This window comes from Sphaeramia orbicularis, chromosome 7, assembly GCF_902148855.1.
Source record: "Sphaeramia orbicularis chromosome 7, fSphaOr1.1, whole genome shotgun sequence".
NCBI lineage: Eukaryota > Metazoa > Chordata > Actinopteri > Kurtiformes > Apogonidae > Sphaeramia > Sphaeramia orbicularis.
This window is the reverse complement of record NC_043963.1, coordinates 47,903,062-47,927,630: the sequence shown is the minus strand read 5'-3', so window position 1 is coordinate 47,927,630 and position 24,569 is coordinate 47,903,062. Positions and strand designations below refer to the sequence as shown.

At 38.7% G+C, this 24,569-nt stretch overlaps 1 protein-coding gene across 6 annotated transcripts in view; it reads right to left on the bottom strand.

The window, feature by feature from the left end:
* Positions 1-23,010, bottom strand: part of LOC115422098 (Ral GTPase activating protein non-catalytic subunit beta) — a 40,123-nt gene extending 17,113 nt beyond the window's left edge. For 2 of the 6 annotated variants that reach the window (XM_030138171.1, XM_030138172.1), the window contains exons 1-15: positions 22,877-23,010; positions 21,672-21,892; positions 19,235-19,437; positions 18,979-19,145; positions 14,130-14,316; positions 13,213-13,344; positions 11,679-11,857; positions 9,326-9,477; positions 8,362-8,605; positions 6,632-6,833; positions 5,670-5,837; positions 5,437-5,551; positions 3,909-4,056; positions 3,746-3,810; positions 2,944-3,088 (exon numbers count right to left, since the gene is read on the bottom strand). In XM_030138171.1, coding sequence (XP_029994031.1) covers positions 2,944-3,088; positions 3,746-3,810; positions 3,909-4,056; positions 5,437-5,551; positions 5,670-5,837; positions 6,632-6,833; positions 8,362-8,605; positions 9,326-9,477; positions 11,679-11,857; positions 13,213-13,344; positions 14,130-14,316; positions 18,979-19,145; positions 19,235-19,437; positions 21,672-21,848 — 2,284 coding nt within the window. In that variant the 5' untranslated portion in view covers positions 21,849-21,892; positions 22,877-23,010. Of the gene's footprint in view, positions 1-2,943; positions 3,089-3,745; positions 3,811-3,908; positions 4,057-5,436; positions 5,552-5,669; positions 5,838-6,631; positions 6,834-7,712; positions 7,749-8,361; positions 8,606-9,325; positions 9,478-9,960; positions 10,030-11,678; positions 11,858-13,212; positions 13,345-14,129; positions 14,317-18,978; positions 19,146-19,234; positions 19,438-21,671; positions 21,893-22,876 lie in introns of those variants that run through there. The other 4 variants (XM_030138168.1, XM_030138173.1, XM_030138169.1 and 1 more) reach the window with 4 other exon arrangements.
* Positions 23,011-24,569: the final 1,559 nt, after the last annotated feature.

Genomic DNA, 24,569 nt, shown 5'->3' with positions numbered 1-24,569 from the left:
GATATATACAAGACAAAGTTACAAAGCAAACAATAGCAGGTAGTGATAAAATACTGCTAAATGCTAACAGTGCCTGTGAGAAACTTCTGATAACTCTGAGTCAGAAGTGGGATGTTTTTTCCCCTATTGAGGTGATAGTAGTAATGGCTCAAAGAGTATTATATAAATGTGGCATTCACATGATGTCTTTATTTTTCCCTTAATACTCCCCTCAGGAATAGAAAGACCCAAAATGAACACTGTCTATGCTTGCGCTAGGAAAATGAAAGATACAGCCACTGTGGCTACACTAGTAGAAATGAGTGTAGCCACAAAAAACCACAGCCAGTCTGGGTCCCTGCAGCAGGGTGCGTAGCGAACCGCGGCGACGAGCATGGCTCCCCAAGGAAATTTTAGGAAAAATGAAGTCTTTTTCCTGCATTCTGGTGCATTTTCAGCTTAAAAATATGTTCAATCTGGCTTCAGTTTCATACAAAAAAAAAATCATAAAAAATTAATTTAAGTCAACATTTTCATCTAAACTATTTTTATTTCTAATCCAATGTATAACAAAACAATAAATGATAGACTTATAAATAAGACACAAGACTTTATTGGCTAAAAATATACATACAGCATCTTACCAACTTCTAATGAGTGCTAATTCAGGTAATTGTTTTATGTGATTTTCTACATGATCATGATCCATATTGTTCCGTTAATAGTTGTATTCAGTAAAAAAATATATTTTTCTAAGCCAGAAAACCTATATATTTTGTAAAATTTCTCCAAAAAATTCATTTTGTTCATTATTAAAAGGTGCAATGATGATGTAAAGGACCGTAACTGGGCTAGTGAAGGATCCGATCATCACATTCCAACAAACGAGGCTCCGGATCATAAAAAAATTCAAAGTAAAACCTCTGAGTATGATACCATACATTAGGGATGCACCGATACCACTTTTTTCTAGAACGAGTACAAGTACAAGTACTTACTTTTGAGTACTTGCCGATACCGGGTACCAATACTAGTACTTAATAATCCCATTCTAGTTCTTAGTTCCTTTTGTAAATGTGCTTTATTGCCGTTGTCATTAGTCTGACTGGAAAAAAGTGTTGCTAATGACATTTAATTTGTTGGAATGAGCGTTTCTCAATTAATCCACCAGGGGGCGCCGCTATGAATTAACCATACTGGACAAATACCATGAAGAAGAGTAAAGTTTTTTGAGAAGAAGAAGAAGAAAGTCAGTAATAACAAACATGGAGACGACAGAGGTAACACTAATGTGATACTAATATTGCAGCATTTTCGCTGGTAAGGTTTAAAAGCGAAGCTTCTGCAGGTAGAGAAAATAGAAATGAGCCATTTCACTTCTGCTGATGGTGGTCTGCACCGCTCCGTACCCCTCTGTGTGCAGTGTAAATTCGTAAAAAATCAGAAACGTTCAGGTGAGTTCAATTGCTCTCGGCAGCACTCTTCAGTAGTGGAGACCGCATTTGTTATTTTCCTTGGTTATCGCTCGGACATTTTCGATCAGAGATGTAAGTTGGTTGATTTTACTAAAAAATACCTTCGCCACTGTGGCTACACGGGTTGAAAACAACTTCGCCAACCAGGAAAATGCATTGCCAATGGCAATGTGGTGATAGGCCAGCGCAAGCCTAGACTGTAATCAGATGGCTGGATTACATTAATGTCGGTCCTAATAGTCCAACAGCCACACATCAACACATTACATGATCCACACCACTCTCCTTTTCCAGCTAGAAACCCATGAGTATGACTTCAGTAAAAAAAGGTGCTTAGCTGTAGGAAGGGCTGGGTAATCTCATGATCTTAGACTATTATCAATCATAATTTGTCAGATGATATACTCTTTATGGGGATGGTAAAGAAAATGCCATTAAAAAATTACCAAGAGAACTGGGAAACGTTCCTTCTTCACTGACATTTGTTGTAAAATGGTCCAGTATTGACAGATGTAATGTCAAGTGTCACACTAACCTATAAGCTTGCAGCATTAATATCAGTAGCACACATCCCTAGGCTAGTGAGATCATTTACGTCTGTTCACGGGTACTTTAGCCTCTATCTGCATTTATGAGCTAAATTTTAGTCCGAATTAACGAAGTCCGAATTAAGTCCAAATTAATTTGTTTAATGTGTTGTTTTGGTACTGCTGAAAAAAAAAATGATAAAGAATTATCATAAGTCTTAGGAGCTGTGGGTCTAGCTTTCGATATCCAACATGCACTAAGTCTCATTTACACAGATGCTTAAGAGTCATTGTGCTAGTATTATTGATTCATTACAAAAGTTCATTAGACTCGACAAAATAAAACACCACAATGTACATAAAGGAGAATGTGGGTGTGTTTGTTTACTTCATCTAGATAGTGTCAAAATACTGTGATAAATTCAGACCAAAATTAAACAAAGTGTACTAATTCTAGTCAGATAACAGTACAAAGCCATCACACACTGCCTAAGCCCCCAGAAACTAGAGATAATGAGATGAAAACATGTTATACTGTAGGTCAACTAAAAAGATCATCATATGATCTTTTGGTCAGCTCCAGTGTCCTCAACTGACACATCACAGAATACTACATTTATTTAGCCATACATCGCTCAGCCCGACCAAGAAAAAAGTGAAATGTGTGAAACATTTCCATTAGTAGTACATAGTAAATTAAAGAAGAAAATGCAGTCAGTCTAGGCACTCCACACAGCCTTTGTCAAACAGCACTAAATCACAGCAAATCACTTTGGTATCACCTACAAAGACATTTTACCCAGCGCTTCTTAACTCTGCATACCACTTTAACCACGTTAGCTATAAAGAACATAACTGTTAATTTGTGAAGTTTTTCACACTGAGGTGGCAAGACGGTGAGCAGTCACCAAGCAGGAGAATACTTTTTCAAAATAAGGAGTTCAGTATCTTGTATGGCTTACCATAATCCCGAAGCAATGCCTGCGCAGGACGCTCCGAGTCTGGGCTGGTGGCCTCAGTGCTGCCTCCGCTGGTAAAACTAATACCGCTGTTGGTGCGACTGTGACTCTGGCTTCTTACTGTCATGTGGCTCCCATCTATACTCCCCTGCCATGAAAAAAAATATATATGAAAATCCATCACATTAGTGCTTTTAAGTCTTTCGGTGCCAGACAGTTAAGGGGCTAATAAGCCTTAAAAGTGCCACAGAATTTGGCCGTTTTTCAGTATTTCGCGTCGTTTTTATAATCGAAGTCTGAATCGTCATCAGAACTCATTTTCTAGCAGATGGGACTGTTTTGACAGATCGCTGTGTTTACGATATTACTACAAAATGGCCATCTAATTTGCATATGATTTCATTCATAAATTCATTCATAAAATTTCCCAAGCAGAAAACGAAACGCGAGCTCTTCCTTGGTCAAAAACCGCTCGGTAACATCCGACCGATTGCTACTTAGATTCAAAATGCACCGGACGCAGCCGATTCATTATTGATCGTAACTTGCATAATTTATTCGGTCGCGTGACCTCAAATTCCCGTCTGGTCTCAAAAGGGGGACACAGAAAGAACGTCATTGAAATGTGAGAAAGAAATGGGGGTGGATGGTTTGTTTGTACACAAATATGGCGTGTTCTCCAAAGCCGATCTGATCGGCCCGTGGCACTTTAAAGGTTGTATTCGTAAAGCCGATTTAATCGGCCCATGGCATTGAAAGAATTAACACCACCAAATATAATTCAAATGGAAAACAACACGCTTACTGTTTCAGTCTGTGCACCAATGGACTCCAACAGTGCAGAGTCTTGGACAATGTTCAGCATTGCGCCTAACAGGAAAAAAACTGCTGTGAAAAAAAGTACAACCAATACACAATATACAGAAGGATATAATGACTACTGAGCACATGCAGAAGCCTTTAGTTACCTAGGATGAGCTGCGTGTTGGTGGGGTCTGTCTCGGTCTGCAGGGCTCCTATGAGGACATTGACAAGACGTAGCCTCAAGGACAAAAAAGACACAGGCTGGTCATGAGGCCACCCATCCTCCTCATTGAACTTCCCCTCCAGAAGAACCTACAATTAAGTAAGTCAAGTTTATTTATAGGTAAATACAGCTTGAGCTCATCAACGTGTTCCACAAAAGGACATTAAAATATAGACTAACAAAATAAAAACACACAAAAAAACAGAACAAACAACAAATGAAGAATACAACACTACATACTTGATGACAGACTGAAACATTAGTTGGCTACAAAGTCTAGTGCATGACAAGTTTTTTTTCGGCCTATACATGGAATAGTAATAGCATATCTGTCACCATATAATTGTAGTTGTGGCCGAGGGACGGGCAAAAGAGATTTGCTGTCAGATTAAAGCTGCCATTGAAAATGGTCTGTAATATAAGATGGGTCCAGACCATTGAGTGCCTTGAATGCAATCAGCAAGGTCTAAAATTGAATTGTAAAGTACTTGTGAAGCAAATGGAAAGAGGCTAGGACTGGGCTGATGTAGTTGCACTTTCAAGGACCCGTCAGCCTTGGAACTGCATTACGGACCATCTGAAGGCAAGATAATCAAGAGTCCAGTCATGATGTTATAGCGCAGTTGATTATTTTTTCAATATCATGGTATGATGATACTGGTGCAGATTTAGAAATGGTTCTTAACTGATACAATCTATTTTTATCAAAATAAGTAATCTGCTTCTCAAGACATTCTCAAGAATCATGTGACTTCACATATAGGGTAAGGTGGCCTTCCTTAAAGTGACCAACTACAGTTACTCAAATTTATGAGTAATTAGCTGGATTATTCTTTGTCATCCAGCCTTTAATTTTCAGTGAAACAGTTGAAATCATTTCAGTTTCCCTAATGATGTTTCCAAGTGGGACCGTGTTCTGACAGAACAGAATTAGCTCCAGGATGGTTCTAAGAGAGACCCCATAAAACTTAAAATCAATGAGAATTCAATTTAACTGCAGTGCAAAGAGCTTAAACACAAATGAGCATTGTAAAGCTTCCACAATTGTGTGTTAAATAAAAACAGCCTATTTTGTTGGTGTAAATTTGTGTGTGTTTTGTGTGTCTAAGTAAGTGTAAGTATTCATACTTTTAAAAATCAACAGTATACAGTTACAATATTGGTTTATTATAAATGTGATTAATGTTCTCCTGCAGGGATGGAAAAGTGTATATTTTGGAAACAACTCTTTATGACAAAGTAAATACATTTACCAGTATATTCTTCAAAACTAAAAGTGCTTGGTTTGAATTCTAATAAGATGAGAATCACTGATTTAAACAATTTTAGGCTGTATGCTTAATATTGAAGCACAGGTCATAATTCACAATGTTGAGAGCAAACCACTAGAACCTTTTAGTCTTTAAGGTTCCCAAAACATCCATGAAGCAAAACTACCCCCCAAAAAAACCAAGTACCTGTGATATTACCTCTGATTTAATGTTCCCAAAGTGATGTGGTAATGGCAACATGGCGAGCAGGATATTAATGGATGCTCTTCTCAGGTCAGTAGGATTTACATACATCTTGAATTTGGACAGTTCCCTGGTAGAGAAAGTAAAAGGACTTCAATATACTTAAAATCAGAGTTTTGTGGTTAGACTGCAGAATAACATCGAAAAAAATGAAAAATATAGAAAAATGAATTTAAACACTGCCTGACCTGTCTGGTACGATAGTCTCTAAGGCAGCTATGAAGTAGGGCACCACAACATTGATGCCTTTCAGGTCAGTGCAGAAGAGACACGAAGAGTTGAGAATGATAGAAGCCAGAACTGGTCTACAGATGAAATCGGAGATCTGGAGACCTTGAATGAGAACCATGTAGAACCTGCAGATGAAGAAGAATTGGAACACATTAGTGTTGCTGTAGTATGTGTACTTGCGTAGACAAGAGGTGGCAGGGGAACATAAATTCTTTACTCAAGTGCAAGTACAGAGAGCGTGTGTTAAAACAGACACTGGTCAAAGTGAAAGTACTGATTCCAACTGCTTAATGCAGTAAAAGTGAAAATGTAAAGGCTATGAAATGTATTTAGGGTACTCGTCAAGGACATTTTCACTTGTTTTGCAAAAATGCACAATACAGAGAGGATAACACAGAGTGTCCATAAAGTCTCTTTACAATTTAACAAATTTATTAGAAAAGCAAATAAATAGGCATATCTGTGGAAATTCCAAAATGAAAAGTAGATATTGAAGTTTTGTTTGCCTCATTAATACACCTCTATATGTGCACCACATAGACCATGCACTCACTATCTTGCTGGAAAATATTGGTTGGTTGAAGGTCATCCAGTTGTGGTGCCACATATTTAATCAAAAGGTCAAGGTAAACATTTGCAGCTATTGATCTTTCTCTTTGAAGGAAAATGGATCAATGATTCGATTGCACATGATCCCACAATGTGATTAAAAACTTTGATAACCACTGAGTACATAGAACAAATCTGATTAACATATAATACATTGTTTAAATTGTTAAGAGACTTTGTGGACACCCTGTATAATAATAAATGGTGCTAAAACACTTGAAAGGTTGACCACAGAAAAATTCATCTGGGAACTGCTACAAAAGTAGCACTGGGTCTTTATGGGTTAAAGTACAGCCAAAAAAAGGGCTACCTGGACAGGTAGACAGGTAAAATCTCCTCTCCAGTTTTCTTGCTACAGAAGATACGGCAGAGAGTCCCGCAGGCCTCAGCTCGTCCAGCCTCATAGCTCTCTGGGAACTCGTTAGTGTCGAACATGGGGTTGGGCACCATGGAGTCAGTGGACAACTGGGATCCCTTCCTCCTCAGCTCAAGACCTACTTGAGTGGCTATCGCTGTAGAGAGCAGAAAGAGAGAAAGAATGAAAGCAGCCTGGTTGGAAAATGTTCATTAGTAAAACATGCATTTATGATTAATGGGCATACATAGACATATCTGCTATATGCACACTATAATGAAGGAAAACAGTACTATTAAAAAAAAGAAATGATCATAAAGCAGACATTTAATCACTATCACAACAAGAGATTTCAATGACTGCAAACACACACTCACACCATTTAAAAGCATTCAACAAAGGGAGGCCTGACACAAAGAGTTTGCCATAAAGCTATCACTAGAAAAAACATATCTAAGTGTGGTGTGTGGGTAATAAAACATGTCAGTCACTCTCTCCTGCAAGACCACAAAGCAAAATCCCTGTGTCAGCTCCCATGCCATTGCAATTTTATGACCGTCACTCAAGGTACAAAACATTCATTTCATGCATTGAGGCACCAAACCAATAATATCAAACTCAAGTGAACAGACAAAACAAAGAAAAAAACAATCACAACAATCAAAACATTAATGCTGACTCTAAGGGGTCTCAAACTGAATAATAAGGATTAGTGTGACCCAAAGGAGAAATGAAAACTTTTTAAATTAAAAAAAAAAAAAAGAATTAAAAAAAAAATAAGGTGGTGTTGTCACAAACTGGCAACATTATGGTTGAGACAAGTGGTCAGTTGGTGAAACCCATTCCATCACCTTTGGAGAACGCTGAGAGAACGCTGGTGAACGTTTTATATGACAAAGAAGTGGGAACAGAAAACGATGGTAATAATAATAATGGCGATGACCATGATATAACTCAACTAAAAAATAAAAAAAAGCAGGAAGATTTGTCAGGAAACGCAAATCAAGTGAGGAAAAAAGCTGCCGTTCCTACTTACAAGATTTATAAGAAAGGAGAATTTGGATAAAAGAGGCTGCAAGATAACAGAAATAGTGGAGAGACACAAAATCAAAGCAGATCCAATATTTATGGGTCAATTCATATCAGACATGAATTGTGTTTGTTTTTTTTCTCACCCTGTAAAAACTCTAACATTAATCAGACAAGGTAGACACGTGCAGGACACTACATCAAAAAGAGAAAAATAAATGGAAAGCCAATGATATGCCAATTTGTTTCAAACACAATATATTCTATTGTTCCCTCTAATGATTTTATTTTATCCCATACAGTCGATAAAATGAGTCTGTATGAAGTCCTAACAGAACGGTTATAGAATATATGCAGTATTAGCCAGGTTTCAATAGTCGGTAGATGTAAATGGAAAGTAAACCAGATGAAAATCTCATATCACGCCACTTCTAACCAAGCCCTCCACTCACAGAAAGGCACAAACAAGTTTCAGAGAAAATGGTGAAAAAAGGAAAGGATATCCCAACAACATACAGTAATAAAAAAGAACACAAACACCAAAAAACACAGAGAACTCCACAAAAACACATACTAATGAACAGCGACAGAAACACCCACCTGCCCATGCATAAACAGAAATGCTATTTAGCCATGGCCTGAAACTCGCTTCTTACCCGTCATGCTGGGGTCTCGGCTAAGCCCACTGTGGAGCTTACAGTGGACCAGAGCGGCGTCGAAAAGCCACTGGCCGAACAGGTTTAGGATGCTGTTGACCTTGGGTCGCGCCGGGGCTGGTAGGGGTCGGGACTCCCAGCTGGTCTGGTTGGGGCTTGACAGCAGGGTGGGCGAGGACGACTGCTGCTGCTGCTGCTGTTGCTGCTGTTGCTGGGATGCTTTGGTTGGTTGACTCCCACTGCTCTACAAGGTGTGGAAGTAAAAATGGAGATGTCTGATTGGACGAATGATTCCAACAATGAACAAACTAATGGCAGGAGATGTGATACTACAAAACACACCCTGATTAATGTTACCTTACAAAGCTCATATGAAAACGACATCTTTCAGGGCACACAGGAGTTCACCAGCCTGTTGATATTTTGATAGCTACCAGCTAGTCCTACTAGACACAACACCAAGGACAGCAACAGAAGTAGGACTCTGGGATGCGCAAATCTTGAAAATCTGGGTCATTACTTTAAGTCAGAATAACAATTTGGCCAAAGCATTAGCATCTTGCAATTGGCATCCATGAACATGAAGTCAATGAAGTATCAGTGACTGAGTATTATTACCTTAAAAAAAACAAAGCACATTAAAAGAGAGGCTTTTACATTAACTTCCAAATTCAATCCATTTTTAATTCATTTTAGGACCTAAAATTCAGATAATTGGATTTTAGACTTTTAAAGGTCCTAGAGAATCCCTGGGCCAGTGTGCCATCTTTTGGCCCTGTCAAAGCTTATGTAAAACAGCGGTAATACATAATAGAACTGTTTGTATCTGTAACCTGATTTAGCCTTGCCGTTGCACTGGCTGCCATGTTTCCTTTAAAGAAAACAGAGGGAAACGCTACATTTTTCAACCCTGCACTTCCCTGTATGCTTTGCGTTGTTTTGTTCTGTTAATAATTGAACTTACAGTTGAGCTCTTGCTTGTGGTTTTGGTGACCACCGTATGACGCTGTTTGCGGCTGTGCGGGGGTGTGGTGTTCGTAATGGAGGGAGGCGGAGACATGCTCATTCTGTTGACTGGGGTGGGCGGGGCACTGTCAGCCCTGGGACGTGATATACCTGTCAACACAAAGGCAAAATAAGGCGGGTTTTTCATTCAGTGGTCTCTCCCTCAACTGGCTGATTCACTTTAACCTGTTAGAAAATTAATTTTCAGAGGTCTGTCCACTAAAAAAGGTGGAGCTTCGCTTTTTAAGTGGACAGATCCTGTTTTGGGCAAATGTAATCACTGAAAGGCATTTTCCCAATTCTAATGTTATGCAAGAGAAAAGAAAAAGGTTGATGAGTTGATCATACATGACATTCATTCAGACATGCAAGACAATTGTTAGATACAAATCACCAAAGATTGACATCCATCCATTTTGATTGATACTGATATTTGATGGCCACAGGAGTTGTGGATGATCTTGCAACTTAAGTCTGAATATAAATCTGGGATGAGTCATTTTGGTATGACTTAACCCCAGGTGTTAATATCATCACCAGCCCACTCCATCGTATTCCCATCTAATTATAAGACATATCATTTAATGTGTGTACCATGAGAGAGCTGCACTGGACAAAAAGAGAACACCCTCTCCCGTACGTCTCTCTTTTCAACAGAGACACCTACAGTGTAAAGAGAAAAATACATACTGACATGTTTCTATTCACTTTCAGGGAGTGGGACTCAATAACTGCAAAGAAGGAACTGAAACATTTATTAATGACATTTTTGAGGAATTCTTATTCAATGACTTCATCAGTGTTGCATATTGAGCTTTTTTTGCCACCCACATACCTTTTATATGTCTGTAACTTTTTTTAATGAGTGTTTCATATTTATGAATGTGATTTCCTACCCAACAACTGAAAATAAACCTGTAAGAACCTGAAATATACAACCAGTGTCTGCAAATTCAGAGTCTGTCAGACTCTCCGAAATAGTCCATGCAACAATGATGTAAACTCTGACAATAACAACATCACTGAATATGACGGGTTAGCTTACAAAACAATAATATCAAGTTTCTTCAGACTGGTAATGACCCGGTTTACACTTGGTTTTAAAATGCATCTTGGCCAATTGGAGAACAACTGTATGGTATTACATGTAGTCCAAATTCAAATACTAACACTAAAACAATGTGTGATCTGACCTTTCATGCCACTTACTGGGGTGGTCTGGGATGCACTGGATTTCATATCTTTCATAGAGTAAAATATGACTGGGCAATCTCTAAAATGGACTCAAAATAAAACATTTGGACATTTTTACTCAATATAGATAGATGTAACAGCCTATAACACAGCAAAGTAAATGCAACAGTGACTTGGTGTAAAGCACCTCAATCTGGGAGACTTTTGTTTGGCCAGCAAATCTTAGAAGGCTGTCCAGAAGACTGACATGGAAAACTATTGCACTAAATTAGCCATGTCATAAAATCAATCTGTACAGATTTTTTGTATCATTTACAAACAAGCTGCTTGCTTCTGTCAGAGTCCAAGTTTGACCCTAACCCTACACACAGAAATGGCACCCTAATGGTGCATTCCATGCATCTCATTAATTCTGAAAGGTTTATCATCATTTTGTATGACAGAGACACAGAGAGACACTTGGTGACATATTCAGGTACATCCTCTTAATTCATCATTGTTTACATACATAAATCCACCTGTTTCATGAATTTGACAGTATGAAAACTTTAACTGATAAACCCTCATTCTTCAGGTGTCTATCATTATCTGAACACTGAAGTAGTAAAGAACTCCTAGGTAGCCTGTCTTAAAACAATTAAAATGCCTGTATTATCTAGGCTTGGTCCTATTTCATAAAAACTGTCTTGACTGTATAGTTCTTTGTTGTTTACATATAGGGGGAATCTATGTCTCAGTCCATAGACCACCACAACAAAAGAAAGCACTCCTACAGGATTTCTGAAGTCACCAATACAGGACACAATGCTGGACACTTTGGAAATGCATGATATGAACAGCAATGCATCTCTGCTACAGTATGTTTGGATTTCTGAAAATACTTTCAAAACTAAGTGTAAACATAGTGAGGAAGTACATTTAGTGAGCACCTACGAGATAGGAAACATATTTTTTTTAAAAATCTACAACATCATCCTTACAAAATGGACAAAATAGGCTTTTAATTACTATTAATTATGTAATTTGCAGCTAATTCCCCTAAATATGTAAAACTGGTTTGACAGGGTTGGACCAATTCACATGTGTCACAGGCAGAACTTTCCATTTCCTTCTCTTACCCAAGAAGGCATCCACTAAGCAGCTGACGCCCCTCATTGCCCTGAAGAAGATCTGGGGGAGCTGCTTCAAACAGGGGTGCAGCACCACTTCATGAGGAATGCCGCTGGAGTTCAGAAACTGTTCTTGAAACTTTGGAGTGGTGCTTACAATTGTTGGGTTACTTAGATCCACCGGGTTGCTAGAAACAGATAGATACTACATATTAATATAAATTGCAGACAAATTCACACCTTTAACAGCTAATATGCTGCTGGATCTTGTTTACATCTCAGAATTAGAGCGGGCATAGTCTGTCATGGTTGAACAGAACCAAATCTTCAACATTAAATATTTTTAGAAGTGAACCGAGAGGTATTTCCAGACTAAAGAGGGAAAAAAAATGAGGGCTGTTGGCTGCATAAGCCATTTTTAAAAAATGAAGGCTTCCAGTTTTTTAACATTCTGAACAAGCTTTAGAGTAAAGAACAACATAAAATGGAGTGATCTAACTTCCAGTTTCTGTAGCACCATAGATAATTAGACATTTGAAGGCGACTATGTCAGAAACAGGTCACAGGATAAAAAAAAAAAAGGATGAAAATTTCTTTGAAGGAACAGGTAGTAAGTGGATGAGAAGAGGAAATATTTCAATGGGAAGTGATATGAGGTACTATTCAGTTCCACAATGCAATTCAACTTCTGTCAATTAAAACACAGGAACAAAGAAGCTATTTATGTCAGTTAGGGTTAGTGTGATGTCAAGAATTATAACCTATTTTTTCAGAATGAAAAAGCATGAAATTGCAAAAGTCTTGATCACAGAGGTCCATTGCCTCACATAAAAACTATGAATAGTTTTGACAATGGCAATGGATCTTTCTGACAGTTGCAGCATGTTTTCGGTAACAAGACCAGATTAAATGTTCACTAGCTCATTTTGCAGACATATCCATGGATTCACTTATCTCCTGTGCCTGCTTTTTCTATTGGCAGGATATATCCAGTGATAACATAAAAAACGAAACAGAAACTCATCAATGCTACTCCCCATGGTCAATCAATCAATCAATCAATCAAATTTATTTATATAGCACCAAATCATAACAAAAGTTATGTCATGACATTTAACATATAGAGTTGGTCAAAACCAGACTTTCAAGCCAATTTACAGAAACCCAACAGAATCCTCCAGGAGCAAACACTCGTGACTGGTGACAGTGGCGAAGAAAAACTTCCTTTTACCAAGCAGAAACCTCAAACAGACCCTGACTCCTGGAGGATGGCCGTCTGCCTTGACCAGTTGGGGTTAAAGAGAAGTGTGGTTCAGTTCATTGTTCTTGTAATTGTTATGTTAGTTGTGATAGAATACAGAAACACAAACAATCAGGATGTTTGCTATTGTCCTAATGTAATGTCCATTTCACAGAAAAGCTCAGAAAAACTAATTCTAGTCCAATAAGAAAAAAAACCGTTGGAAAAAAATAAACACTTCAAAAAATATATTTATACATCTGAATATATGTCTAAAGACATTAATACTGAGGGCTGAATCACCTGAGCATGTGGAGAAACCGATACCATGTTTGTGCAACACAGTCGTTGTCCATCTCTAATGGAATGAGGTTGGCATCCTCATCAGGAACTTTAAAAGGTGGGAAAGTTGGTCCATGGGTGAACCGCAAAAGTCTAGATTGTAGAAAGCAAACAAGAAAATATGTTATAACAATCAGACACTAAAAAAAGAGACTGTTTTAACTAAAGGAAAAAGTCACAGCTGTTGATCAATCGAATCATCTTCTGATCAGCTACTCAATTAACTACCTACTGGCTGCTGCTCTACAGACTGAGATGACAAAAGATGAAACAGGTGGCATTCATTTACTTAATAAGGGAAGAATGATATTCTCACAGTTTTCTTACAGACGCAGCATTCATTATAACAATATTGTAATTCTGGATTATATTCTATACAGGTGTAAAATATGAACCGGGATTCTTGAAGTGTATGGCTTTTAAAGACTTTGCAATAGAGAACCACATTTAAAATCAACTTCAAAATAACCACTATTAAATTGAAAAAAGACATCAGTAACTTGAGGTTAGGGACATCTTTACTGATTAGTGGAGTGTTGTTGGGTATGCTGTCTTAATCTGTGTCACACTGATGTATTCGGTAAATGAACAAAACCAAATCTTACTTCCCTAAGCACTTTTAATACTTCTGAAAGACTGATTGATACAGATTAAGGTCTCTCTATTACATTAATGAATTCCTTCCTTTTTAAATGCATGGTTCTGCAGATGCCTTATCTGGGTAAGAAAGCTGTACTTGGTAAAATAATGTAGTTCAGCAGGTTAAAGACCAGCTGAACTAGACCAGCAAAAATTTCTTGAGAATCAACAAATGAGCGTAATACATAAATATCTCACGAAAGTTCACTTCTCAGTGTAAGAGTTGATTTCTCTCTAACCTGGAGGTCAGAGCACAGGCCACTCGGCTCCACTGCTCTACGACAGGAGGGTGGTGTCTCCAGTTGGCCAGCATCTCCCTTGCCGTCTTCCAATACGGCGGCGTGGGAAAGCAGCGGGCACATGCCAGCAGCCACACCTCGAACAGCACGGCCATCAGCTTCTCTGCCAGTTTTTCTGCCACACCAACTGAAAAGAGAAATGTTAGGGACAACAGTTTCAGGCAATGGCTCATCAGTTACAACTAGGGGTGTAACGGTGCACTCGTTTGTACTGAACCATTTTAGTTCGGGGCCTTCGATACGATACAGATTGTACCGAATGAATACATGTAGTCTATGTGAAGTACACAAACACTCGCCTCAAGTTTCCAAACGAACCTTGAAGTAGAACGCACACAGTACGAGTAGGGTGGCTGGAAGCAGAACCCATGTGAAGGGTTTCCCCTATGTACGAGGGCTGTTCAATAAGTTCATGGCCTCACCCAGAAATACTGGTTGTTATAATACAGGATGTTACATTCTTTCGTGATGGGATAGTGATGCTTGAACATCGATGGACCAAGTGCATTGCTGTAAATGGAGATTATGTTGAAAAATAAAATATTAATTATCAGTCTGTGTTGTTCTGTTCTGGATGAGGCCATGAACTTATTGAACGGCCCTCGTACATTCTGCAGCAGTGCCGTGCTGAATTCTCAGTGCCACTTCAAAAATGGGGGTGGGGTTTAAACATGACACCAGAGCAAAACAGAGAAACAGAAGCTGGGTCAGACATTTGAAGTGTGTTAAGTTTCACTTTCGGTTTTCGGTAGTTATGGAGCACAGCCCCCCCTCACTAATTTCCTTCACTGTACTGAAAATGTATCGAACTGAAGACCCCTGTACCGAAAACATACCGACCCGAAATTTTTCTGTACAGTTACACCCCTGGTTACAACTAAGAACATGGAGCAAAAAGGCACTGCTCTTAGGGCTAGGAATAAAAACTCACAAAATACTTAAGTTACTTAAGATGAATTTCAGTTCTGCAAATCGATTATTTGCAAGTAGGGATGTAACGATTACTGGTATAATGATAAACCGCGGTAAAATTTCTGACGGTTAGTATTACAGTTTAACTTCTAATTATTATGACTAGCAGCATTGTACCCGTGGTTACTTGTACGATAGCGCCCTCCCGTAGTGCAACAGCGGCACTGCACCCAAACACCCGTGTTTGTAACACGGGGACATTGACGGATGGATGGGACGGACACGGGGTGGGGCCGAAACGCACATTATATAATGGGATAACCGTGTTTGATTACTGCACTTAGAAAACTCATGGCACTTTCATTTCCTGGAAAACCAGCAGCACTCCAGGCATGTGTGCGCAGTTTGTAATGTCTGGCCTCTGAAAACATGGCTGAAGGCACCTGCATGGACAGAGCTCCAGAGATTCGAAGATAGCGGGCTCCTGCACAGACCCGGTCCATCGAGCGAGTACGCACATGGACCCAGCTCATCTGAGCGAGCGTACGAACTCAGTCCGTCCAAGTGTAGGTCTGTCCGAGCGAGCGAGCACATGGACCTGGTCCGTCCGAGCGCGCACACGGACCCAGTCCGTCCAAGTGCGGGGGACTCGGTCCGTCCAAGCGAGTGAGTGCACAGACCCGGTCCACACTACTGTCAACCCCTCCCCAGCCCCCACTGCTACACAACCTCACCCAACAGAGAAACCCTCTCAATATAGATACTTAGGACAAACTCATGCCAGTTAAAATGGGCCCAAATGAGTGAGCTTCAACTGTACAAAGACACGATATGTGAAAAAACCAAAGGAGAGGAAGCTTTATGAACTGAAGGACATTCAACAGTAAATCCAGTAACTGACCTCCAGAGGAACTGAACCTTATGCCACTCTTGTGGTTGGTCTTTTTCACCAAGAGTGAACCACTGACCAGTCTGGATCAGATCAGCCTAACATGTTTTAAAATCCTCATTCTTTCAGAATATTTACATTTGTTCATTAAACAGTTCAGGAAAATATTATTGTGTTTCACTTTCTGTTTGTGTGTACAATGGTGTAATATGTGTGACACAGTGAATGATTTGATCTGGAAAATGGTCAAACAAACTCCACTATGACCTGTCCAACTACTTTTTTTCACACTCAAAAACCACTCAGGAATCAGTAGGAGAATTGATAAGGAATTGGATTGATAAGCAGAACTAATAACAGCATTGATATTGATCAAATCCTATCAGTTCCCACCCCTGGTGCAGATATTGTGTCCATAAGGTGCCAGCTTTAATGCACATTTGTATGTTTGTTGTTTACATGTTATTACTTGAATGTTTCTGCAACAGACAGTACAATGTGCGCGCTACTTTATTACTTTTTTTCAAAATACAACTTGGTTATATTATTTCAGTGTGTGTGTAAGTACTTTTTTAACATTTTGAGCACATTTCAACAATACTGCGATAATAATGATAACCGTGATAATTTTGGTCACAATAACCGTGATATGAAATTTTCATATTGTTACATCCCTATTTGCAAGGACCACATACTGTAATCTGCCAGGACCTTTCTGTTTAGATTAGGAACTGCCATGCATGTCAAACATCATGGCAGTCAAATGTGTGCTTTCACTCAAACAAAAATGACAGGGCTAAGTGCAGCATATCTGTGACACAAATTATTCTACTAGTTTGTTTTGACACTTGAACTGAGCGGTAGATGGGGCATTTATTTATTGATTAAGAAGAGAGTGTATGAATAATAATAATAATAATAATAATAAATTAGATTTCTATAGTGCTTTTTGAGGCACCCAAAGCACATAACATTATTGATTCATTATTCATTCACTCTCACCTTCACACACCAGTGTTGGTAAACTATGTTTGTAGCAACAGCTGCCCTGGGGCAGGCTGACAGAAGCATGGCTGCCAATTTGCCAACCACCACCAAACATTCATACACCAGTGTGAGTGACACTGGAGGCAAGGTGGGTGAAGTGTCTTGCCCAAGAACATAACAGCACATGACTAGGACAGAGCAGGATTCGAACCGCCAACCCTTCGGTTATTGGATGACCTGTTCTACCTCCTGAGCCATGGCCACTCAACATAGGAAGAATAAAATGGTTAAAAATTAAGCGCATAAATGTAAAGATAAATTGTTAAATAAACTTTGGCAGCCATTTATATACCTCATTTGCACATTAATTAAGTCTGTGTCTGGGAAACTTGTGTCTGTAGAACAAATAAAAACCTTTAAGGTTTTTTAAAAGCATGTATCTGTGGATGGTGCATTGTTATAAACACTAGTATCAACCAAAACTATTACTTATACTTAGTATATTTTTGTTATTCAAACATTTGATCCCATGGTAATCATATAGGAACTGACGTAACAACTAGGGCTGAAAGATATATCGTTTTCGTATCTATACTAGATATGAACATTCTAGATGTGAACATTCAAGATATTAATATCGAAAAAGCAACAATATAAACAATATAGATTTTCCCCATGCTCACCCTGCATGTAAAGCTCTGGAAGTCACAACAAATTTCATTTTTACAATTGCCCTTGAATGCACCGCTATGGCCAGCCAACCACAAACCTTATTTCATGCTCGCGGTGGATCGACAGCTGAAGCCAACCAATGACAAACATAAGAGGGCGGGAGTGAGGAAGACGGAGACTGATGTGCGCACACACACACACACACACACACACACACACACACACACACACACACACACACTACATCCACAGCGGGGAAATTAAAAAGTAAGAAAGAAAAGTGCCATGAGTGCGGAAGATAATGCGGCTGGTGTCAGTGCAGAATCTGATTTGGTGACAAAACATAAATCATCCTCCATTATTTGGAGGTATTTTGGATTTAAAAAGGATGATGTGAACCAGAGCCAGGTGTTGTGCAAGTCATGCTTGGCGAAAATTGCGACTAAGCAAGGTAGCACAACAAACATGTTTCACCACCTGAAACACCACCATCGTGTGCTGCAGGAAGACTGTATGGCAATGAGAGAAACACCGGGGACTTCTCAGTCATCCCAAAAGAAGCCAAAGCAAAGTTTGATTGCTGATGCGTTCAGTAGCGTTACACCGTACGAGTCGATGTCCACTAGACATAAAGACATCACAGAAGCTATAGCGTACCACATTGCAAAAGACAAGGTACCTGTGTACACAGTCTCGAAAGAGGGCTTTAAAAAAATGGTTCAGAAGCTGGACAAGTGTTATAAAATACCATCCTGAACACGTTAATCAAGTGGCCATTCCGAAACTCTATAATGAGTGTAAAATAAATGTTGAATCTGAGCTCCATGAAATCGATCATTTCGCCACAACCACGGACCTGTGGTCGAGCCGGACAACTGAACCCTACATCAGTTTAACAGTCCATTTTATTACAAAAAACTTCGACCTGACGACCCGCTGTCTTCAGACATCGTTCTTCCCCGGGGAGCATACAGGGGACAATATAGCGCAGGAGATGAGAGGTGAGGTTATTTATTGGTAAAGCAGAGCTGCAGTAAAATGTTTGATTTGTAATTTATTTATTCGTACTTTATGTTAATGTTGATGACTGGCAGTGAGTTCTTATAAATAACACTGCACTTTCCACATTCTTTTCTATTATGATGTTTGTATTTTTCTGAAAAATGCTTGGTTTTCACCGAACTCGTAGTCATATCGTATCGATATCGAGATATCTGGCATGAATATCGGGATATGAAATTTTGTCCATATCGTTCAGCCCTAGTAACAACCACAATAAACAGAACTGAATCAGATCCAATTCAAATAATACCTGACCCTACTACTTACCTCCAACTGTGGGTGGGGCAAGTAAGGTGTCATTGATGCGAAGCAGGAAGAGAAGCAGTACCTCCCAGGTTTCCCTCACCATGGAGACAGACTCCCGTGCCAGTTTCTGGACTGCAGTCAGAACCTGCTGGCAAAGCCTGATGTGGTTCAAACTGTGCTGCTCAGGCCTGGAGGGAAAAACCCAGAGTGAGGAGTTAAGAAGTGAATGGTAGAGCTTATAACAAAAATAGCTCCATAATGAAGCTCTCCGTCTTACCTTGGTACAAATACGTTGTAGAGATGTTTTAGGATGGTTTGGACGTACATATTGGGCTCTTTGACCACCGGCTGAGGCATCGAGTCCCTGGGTGACACTAGAGCCATCATCCAGTCCGTGTACACATCCACACACAGCTTGACGGTGTCCCCCTCAAGGGGGAGGGTGAGGCCGTAACACAGCACCTCCATGGTCCATTTCACCTGGGAACCAAACCATTTTTAAAACTTTGTCACCTGGATTCTCAATAACATTGAAATCTCCCTGCATGTGGTACTTTCTAGGTGTCACATTCTGTGTGGTAAAAATGTCCATACAATGTTTATCATTGATATCAAATGAACTTTTATCGGTCACAAACATCTGAAAGTGTCACATTCATTTAATAGAAAACTGTATCTGAGTCTTCACGTTTATGTGAATGTGTGGTAAATGTAGAGATCAAAGGCAAGATGACAATGGCAACAGAGCTCCATCTTTTGATTATTTTTGTAACTGATTAATCTACTGATTATTTGATTTGATTCAATTAAATGATTTGAATGATTTCAACTTGTCCTTTACTACAGAACCAGCTGAAAAGACAACCACGAAAAATATTGAAGTAAAAGGATATATCAAAAATGTCTATATAGAAATAACAACAACAACAGTATAATAGTATATATAAAATATCTACATAAAAGCAACAAATAAGTCAAACGACATCTACAAAAAATTTGTGCACTGAAGTCTACAACAAATTTATATTCGACTTACTACCTTACCAACAACTTAAGCTGGAACTAAACTACAACTTTGTTGTGATCCTGTTTAGCGGTAGCGAAGTAAAAGAAACATAGTTTTGATTCAGGAAAACTGTAATCAAATAATTTTTAAAATCAATTCAATTAATCGATTGTTTCAGCTCTAGGCAATGCCAACAAAGCACCACTGCACCATCTACTTTACTTTTTGAAGTAAATAGATAGACAACATTCTTGAAAAATAAAATGGCAAACTAAAAACTAATCTCAAAAATAAACATGAACACATGTATCAATCAAGAACAGGAAAATCTTCACTGATAACATTTTCTTGCACATGTTGACAATCTGAGTCTTTTCATGAGGAGAATCAGCCAGTACTAAGTCCATTCCAATAAAGCCTCACAATTAAATGACTCTGCATTAATAGGTTACTGCCTGCATCACAGCTCTCTCCTGACATCCAGTACAGATAAAATGCTTCCTGGTGTCTTTGTGGGACAGAAGAGATTCAAAAAATTCACGCCAACAGTTAAGCAGTTCACATAACTACTGCACCTGACAAATATTGCTGAAATACTTCTAATCCACTGCAGCTACTCTCACACCATGTGTGAGTGCAGGCTGTCATTATCATTAATTGAAACTGTTGGCTTGCTGCAAGGTCTGCGGTTTCTTTCTCACATCAATTTTATGCAGTGAAACACAATACAGAGTTTTATCAAAGTGGAACTTTGTTGACAGCTGTAGCATAAAGAGCCAAAACAACAATAAATTCACAAAACTTAAAACATGTTTTTTTCCATTAAATAATCACTTTATTACAAAAAGCCTTGGAAAGCCCTACACTAATACCAGTAATGTAATGTAATTAAACTATAGTGTGTACTTAAAGGGAAATTTCAAGTGTTTGCCTTTACATAACCTTTACATAAAGTTGTGTACAAAAGGAAGCACTACAACATGTCTATGGCATTTCAGACATCAGTCCTCTGTGCGGAACTAAACAGCACAACAATCCGTTAGACATCAAAGCTGCAGTCCTATTTATTTACTCATTTATTTGTTTGTTTGTTTGTTTGAAAGCTGACTTAAAGCAAAAACAACCAGAACACTTGATCAAGATACAACATAATATTGAGCTAATCTCAAAATATTTAGCCTGACAGTGACACAAAGCCAAAGTTATGGATGTAAACCTTTGGACATGGACTTGGATTTGGGGGCTTACAGACATACAGAAGCAAACAGCATCATATAACATCTAACAGACATTCTACATGATAAACCAGAATTTCAATGGTTAGACATATGTTGCACCCCACAAAGAATTATTTGCATCAAAGTTTAACAAACCTATGATTATACTGTTAAATACACACCTTCATTTAATAGACTGTACTGCAAGTCTTTAAAAATATATATTTTTATTGAACTGTCCATACCACATTTGTGGTGGATGGTGCAAACCACTACAATTGAATGAGAGCATCTGCATCACGAGTTGTCAATAACATCTCCTGGTGGATGATTATAACCAACTCCATCCCAGCCATATGGACATAACTTTTAAACCTGACAGCCACTCTAGCACCTTAGTGGTGGAGCTTTTCTTGGCAGACACCCTGCATATCAAAATGATAAATTTCAACATCACACAGTGTGTAGAGTTCTGAGGGCTGCTTACTTACCTCCTTGTCTGTTTTGAGGATGTTCTCTGTGGCGACAGGGCTCACAGCTGTGCCCAGAGGCTTGACCACTGCATTGGCCACCTCTGTACCCACCGTGGTGGGGTACGTGTGCAGAACACTGAGGTGTCCCTGGTCGCTCTGCACCACCAGCTGCAGCGAGCGCCACTCAGAGTACATGCTGCTGATGTCAACTGCCCTCTACTTACACCTCCTGCCTCCACCTGTAAATGCACAAACACAGTGAGTTAAAATAGATAACTAACTAAGAAGTAAACATGAACAGGATTTTTACTCAGTTCCATCACAGTTCAGTCATCTGTCGGGAGTAATGCACTCTTGTCTCATCTGTCAACATGTGTTACTGGGAAAGTAGAATAATCCCCTGAAAGATAGTTTTTGGTATCAAACAGATCTATGTGGACGAAACTTAACATGTCAGCAAAATTTCCACTTGTTAAAGTGGTTTACAGTTAGCTTATGTACAGGGAAGAATGCAGAGATCCTAAAGTAAGATGATGTCTAAAATTACAAATATTGTATGCATGACGTAATAAACACTTTATCACATTAATGTGTTACCATATATCATGCATTAAAATTACTTTGACACTACTAAAGACCAGAGCAAACTGACAGATGTGCACAGTAATGTTTTGGCTAACGTTGCGTCAAGTTACGTACTCTTCCTCAACAGAGAAAACAAAACATAAAGGCTATTATTATATACTGTATGAGTGAAACACTAGTTGCATGATCTCATGTATGCTATACATTTAACTAAACAAACTATTTGCTTTAGCACCAAAAGACTAAAACAAGACGAGGACCCACAACCAGGAAACGGATGCGAAAAATGATTAGCTGGCTAATGCTAGCTAGCATTTCTATCATAACATCTACTCATCCTATTGATGACATTAGCCTAAGTTAGCCACAGGTTGGCTTCTGTTTTACCAGACAGGCTGCCTGAGTAAGAAAACAAGGTGTCAAGAATATTGAGACGTTTATGTGGTTAAGTTAAGTGTTATCTGAAACTACGCTGTAGTTGATCCGCTGTTGCTAGCCTCCTAGCTTAGCTAATGTTCGTTGCGCTAGCTCGTTCGTTGACATTAGCTGAGCAGGCTGTCATTTATGCTAGCTACCTAACTTTGCAAAGACTCTGCTGTTTCCTTGCTAGGTGAGTAAACACAGGGCTTTCCATTTACCTGGACCGACAGGAAATGTTGTCATAACAGAGCTGTGAAACTTGCAGTTTGCGCTTTTCACGTCTCCGGGTCTAAACCGTAACAGCCTCCATCTTCGCAATGTCAAGCCTTGGATATTGCAGCTTGACTGGCTATTGGAAAACTGGATTCTGACACTAACGCCCTCTACCGTCATGGTTCCGCAACTGCAGCTGATCTGACGGTGCTTTCAGACATGAGAAAAACAAAACGCTGCTGACTTCACCCAAAGGTGTATGGAACTCCAAGTGTTGATTTTTGCATCTTAGAGAAAAGACGGCTTTGCTTCAGTTTTATACTAGGGTTAATTTTTATCTCTGTTCAAGAGCTAAAAACAGAAAGAGTCTCAATTCACTTAGAGGTACATTCACTTTACAGAACAGAATCATCATCATCATCATCATCATCATCATCATCATCATCATAACAATTTGATCATATAGTTGACTGATTACAGTTTACTCCAGGTTTTGTGCATCTTGGCATACATAAATGATACTCATATGACTGTTTGCTTATACCTTAAAAATATATTATGTTATGATCAATATATGAAGTATACTTAATACAATGTGTATAACTTCATAACCACAATTCACACAATTTCTGCACTTGTAAGTTTTTGTTATTGTTGGCCTTGTCATGATGTCTTTAATTAAAGTATATTCTTATAGGCATCAATACTGAGCAAGTGGATTCTGACAAGGCTAAATACGTTATACAACATTATCCTACACTTACATGTACAGCTGAAAAATAAAACTATAATGACAATTAGACTGATATAATTTTACAATGTGATAAATATAAGTATCACAACATACATTTTTGTTTTGTCTTTAGGATTTACTCTTTTGTCAGAAAAACACAAAATGTTTCAACATATGTATATTTTACTGTTGTACAAACATTTTATTTTACATCTTTTGAATGTTTAACTTCTTGAAATCTGTAATATTTGTCCTGTTTCCATCAGCCTGCCCCAGTGCTGCTGTGGCAATGAATAATGGATCCAATGTAAAGCACTCTGAGTGCTTAGAAAAGTGCCATATAAATCCAATCCATCATTGTTTTTATTATTATTATTATTATTATTATTATTATTATTATTATTATTATTATTATTATTATTGTTGTTGTTGTTGTTGTTGTTGTTGTAGTTGTTGTTATTACCTCCACCTGTGTGCAAGATAACTCAAAAAGTTATGGATAGATTTGGATGAAAATTTCAGGAAATGTTGATACTGGCACAAGGAACAGATGATTAAATTTTGGTGGTGAATTTGGGTGGGGTGGGGTGGGGGGGCCACGGGGGCCCACTGATCTGCCTTGGCGGAGGTCTGCGCTGTCTTCTCTAGAAAAGCACTCATAGAGTACGTACGAGTGCTTCTGCGCTCTCCAAGTGCTTCTAGTTATTGTTGTTGTTCTGACAAAATATAGAATAGTCTAATAGCACACATAATCTGTTTTGTTCGACTTTCACTCAATAACTTATTGTGAATCATCAGTACTGACTGGTCAGATGTGTGTGTGTGTGTGTGTGTGTGTGTGTGTGTGTGTGTGTGTGTGTGTGTGTGTGTGTGTGTAATGAATTCAACATTTTTGACCGTATCTTTCATGTGGATGAAAACACATGTGAAGGAATTTTACAAATAAATCCTATAACAAGTTTGAC